Below are 3,811 nucleotides of genomic sequence, written 5' to 3' on the forward strand. Positions count from 1 at the left end.
CAATGATCAAAAATCGAATATTCCAACTTACTTACAACTCAGGACATCCCCAAAATCGACGCTTTGGGTTTAGATCTTTCCATACTGTTCAAACTATGGGCAACTTTCTGCAGAAGCACATCACCATTGTCCTTAGAGATGATGAAATCATAGATGGGAGTTCGAGTGAGGGCTCATTGCAGGTTTTTGGTCATAGACGAAAATAAAGACGTTATAGTCTCTTTATAGAGGTAAATAATATTAAAATAATAAAGGAGAATGTATGAATAGACTAAAATACCCTCACATAAGGGGGTTACTGGGCAATTAACGGGACCAAGGTAACGTTGTTAAGCTATTGGACCAAACTCGCAACAAAATCAAAGTATTAAACTACCGGTGTAAGTCCAAACTTTTTTGACCCAAACATATGAATTTTGACGAACCATAGGACCATTCTTACAACTTTGTTAAGAAAAAATATATATTTTTTTCTTTTGTTTTATGCTTGGTATTTTGAACTTATTATGAATTCAAATCCACGTGAATAAATTAATCCCGCGCCTCTCATGTGAAATCATTTCGAATTCGTACAGCCCGCCCCTAAATCAATGTCTCTTACAGTCGGAGTTCAAAAACCCTAGAAATATGCTTCTGATCATCTCCCAACAAAATTTCGAACGTTAATCTTTAAGTCGCAGATTTCCCTCAAAATGTCCTCTTTCAGGTCATCTTCTCGTTACAGTTCTTTCAACAATCGATCTTCCACTCAATCCGATCCATCCTCCTCTACCGAGCTCAACAACCTCCACCTCAACCAAACCAAAAATCGTCGCCAGTCTCCTGATGTCTCTTTCGCCCTTGCTAAATCCAAATCCACCAAGAACGACCAGAATTTGACTGCCATGGTTAAAAAATTCATGGAGAAGAGGTCTTCATCGTCAACAAAGGTCAAAGGAAGGGAGTTTGTGGTGGCTGCGGATGTTACTACTTTCATTGCCGAGGATTTCAAGAAGAAGACGACGATGAGTGCGAGGAGAGGTGGGGCGACGGGTTTGGGAGGGTTGCATAAGAAGTTGTTTGGTAGCAAAGGGAAAGGCGATGAGAGTGAGGGGAAGAAGAAGGCATTGACGGAGGTGAAGCCAAATGCTAGGACTTTGGCGATGGTGCTGAGAAGTGAGAGGGAGCTGTTGAGTCAGAACAAGGACCAGGAGACGGAGATAATTGAGCTTAAGCTGATGCTTGAGGAGAAAAACAGAGAGGTACTTGTACACACTCGCTACATGAATCATTAATAATCTTTCTGCGAGAATTTTAAACATAGCATATGTTTAATTCCTATTATTCGAAAAACATACCACTGATTGATGATATATGTTTTCAAAGCTTAGATCTAAGGAATAGTAATATAGAAGATTTCGAGCTAAAGTCATATATCTAGGAAATAGTGTTTGAATTTGCAAAGATAAAAATGAGGCTTAAGAATTGGCTTCTACAGTATGCCAAAAACACTTGACTTATAGAATTCCACAGTCACAGTCTTTAATTATGGAACTCTACCTTTAGAAGCTAGCATCTTCATACCCTTCTCACTCATTGCTAAGTCTCAGTAGTTGCAATAATTTGAAGGAGCAATCAGACTCCACAACTCAACAATGTCTTTGTTTTTTAGCCATCTTTACCATACATCATATATATGTACCCAGTCTTGTTTCTACAAGCCAACTATGTGATACACAACTTACTGTTCTTTTGATCTCAAATTCTATGAAAATTAATATCTGGAGATCATTTTCATCTAACCTGTACCTGTTTGCAGGTTGACAAACTGAAAGATTTATGTTTGAAACAAAGAGAGGAGATCAAAGCATTGAAGAGTGCCATTCTGTTCCCAGATGTTATGAGCACTCAGCTCCAAGGACTTTTAAACCAACAAGATTCCGAACTAAAACATGCAAAACAAATCATCCCTACTCTCCAAAGACAGGTCACTTCTCTCACTGGTCAGCTTCAATGCCTTGCTGAAGATCTTGCAGAGGTAACACTACCTAACCTAATATTATTATTCTAAAGGCTAAAACCCTAATCATGTTCATATTTATATTAGTCTTAACTATTTGTAAATATGTTGATGACAGGTGAAAGCCGACAAATATTCAGTCACAGCAGCTTGCTATGACAGTCTTGTATCTTCTCCAAGAACACCAACACATGAGCAAGAAGAAGCAACCAATTCTCTGGTAATTACATATCATTTAAATCAAGTTGAATTCTTTCATACTTGTATTAAGTTAAAAAAATTCCTACTTGTATTATAATAATAATAATAGTAATAATAATAATACAGGAATTCAGCTCTGGGAGTCCAGATGATATGTTCATAAATGATCTAAACCCATGTTTAACACCTTATTCCAAGACCAAATCTAAGGTAAACACTCAAACAAGATTCTTGAATCTTTCTTCTTCTTCTTTTTTTTTTCTTAACATGCAAGCATTGATAATGCAGGAGTTTGAAACCACCATTGAAAATCATGCAAGAAGGTTTCCTGAGCTTGGGTTTGGTTCTCATGGTGGAAAACTGTCAAAAAGTTCAAATCAGGAATATGTTGTAAACTCTGGCAATTCAAGGAAGATTCTTGGTCGTAGATCAGATGAAAACAAATATTCATATGGTAAGCATATTTACTGTTAATTAAATCTATCAAGAGAAATAGTTTTCATTTGACTTGAATGTTCATCCTGTTTTTGCATGTTGTTGTCAACTCATGTTCTATAGTAATGCTATAAAATAAACTTGTTCAATAATTTAATCATCATCAATCACTGTTTTCTAGTCCTATTTTCTGTTGTTTACATAGCCGATAAAGTTGTATATTTAAATATCGTATTTATCTTTCACGTTTTTTTTAAAGATATGTTACAATCCCTTATTAATCTTGATCATGTTTTTTTGACAACTATTAGAAAATAGGGTTCGGTAATCAAGAATATGAATTTCACAAGGATTGTTTCAAGTTCGTTTTCGGTATTGATTTCTCCTTTATGCATGAGTTAACAAAAAAAAAAAATCCAATTTTAAATACTATGCGAGGACACTTACACCAAACGGAGTGGCCTCGACGAGTACCTGATGACCTTGGCGAACCTCGGGCCGACCACGCGGCGTGCCGAGCTCGGTTTGGCAACTCGGTTAAATATTACCGATGAGAGAGTGTGGGGGGGTTTGGGTGATTTGCATTTGTGTCCGTTTTTCATGGTCAAAATTGATTGTTTTTATTTTTTTTGCAATTTTTTTTTCAAAATTTACCTTCTTTCCTTTCTACACTATATTAATACTATTATATATCATATTTTATCTCACTTCACATTCTTCAATTTTTTCAATCAAACTTCATTTTTGTGAAAAAATGGCTTCTTACAATCCAAAAATGTCAAAAAATACCAAAAGAAACACTCAAAACACAAACTTAATATCACATTCTGTATCGAATTTCGTCCAAAGCAAAAGTGATCTGCTTATTTATTCACCTCCAAATTTACATTCTGATGGTATTTACTACCTATATCAAGTTCAAAACCAACCTTAATTTCAAAACCTACCAAAAATGAAAATTTCATCCTAACTCCAATCACAAATGGAAAATAACTTCAATCCATTTGACCATCTTCCCGACTCACTAATCAATATCCCAACCTAATTCCAAACTCAAGGAGAACCTAAAGTCGTCGTCGGAATAGACTTAGAGTTCGAAGAGCTTTGACCAACAACCCAAGAAAAGTGGAAAGGTGGGTCCAAAGCAATGTGCTGCTATCGAAGAAACGATGTTGG

At 35.9% G+C, this 3,811-nt stretch overlaps 1 protein-coding gene across 1 annotated transcript; it reads left to right on the forward strand.

The window, feature by feature from the left end:
• The first annotated feature begins 550 nt into the window (after positions 1 to 550).
• On the forward strand, positions 551 to 2,787 carry LOC111879612 (uncharacterized). Its single transcript, XM_023876335.3, has 5 exons — positions 551 to 1,241; positions 1,799 to 2,017; positions 2,118 to 2,219; positions 2,327 to 2,410; positions 2,489 to 2,787. The coding sequence occupies exons 1-5, from the start codon at positions 693 to 695 to the stop codon at positions 2,672 to 2,674; spliced, it is 1,140 nt and encodes a 379-aa protein (XP_023732103.1). The 5' UTR covers positions 551 to 692; the 3' UTR covers positions 2,675 to 2,787.
• The last annotated feature ends 1,024 nt before the right edge of the window (positions 2,788 to 3,811 follow it).

Source organism: Lactuca sativa, chromosome 7 (genome assembly GCF_002870075.4).
Source record: "Lactuca sativa cultivar Salinas chromosome 7, Lsat_Salinas_v11, whole genome shotgun sequence".
NCBI classification, from domain to species: domain Eukaryota; kingdom Viridiplantae; phylum Streptophyta; class Magnoliopsida; order Asterales; family Asteraceae; genus Lactuca; species Lactuca sativa.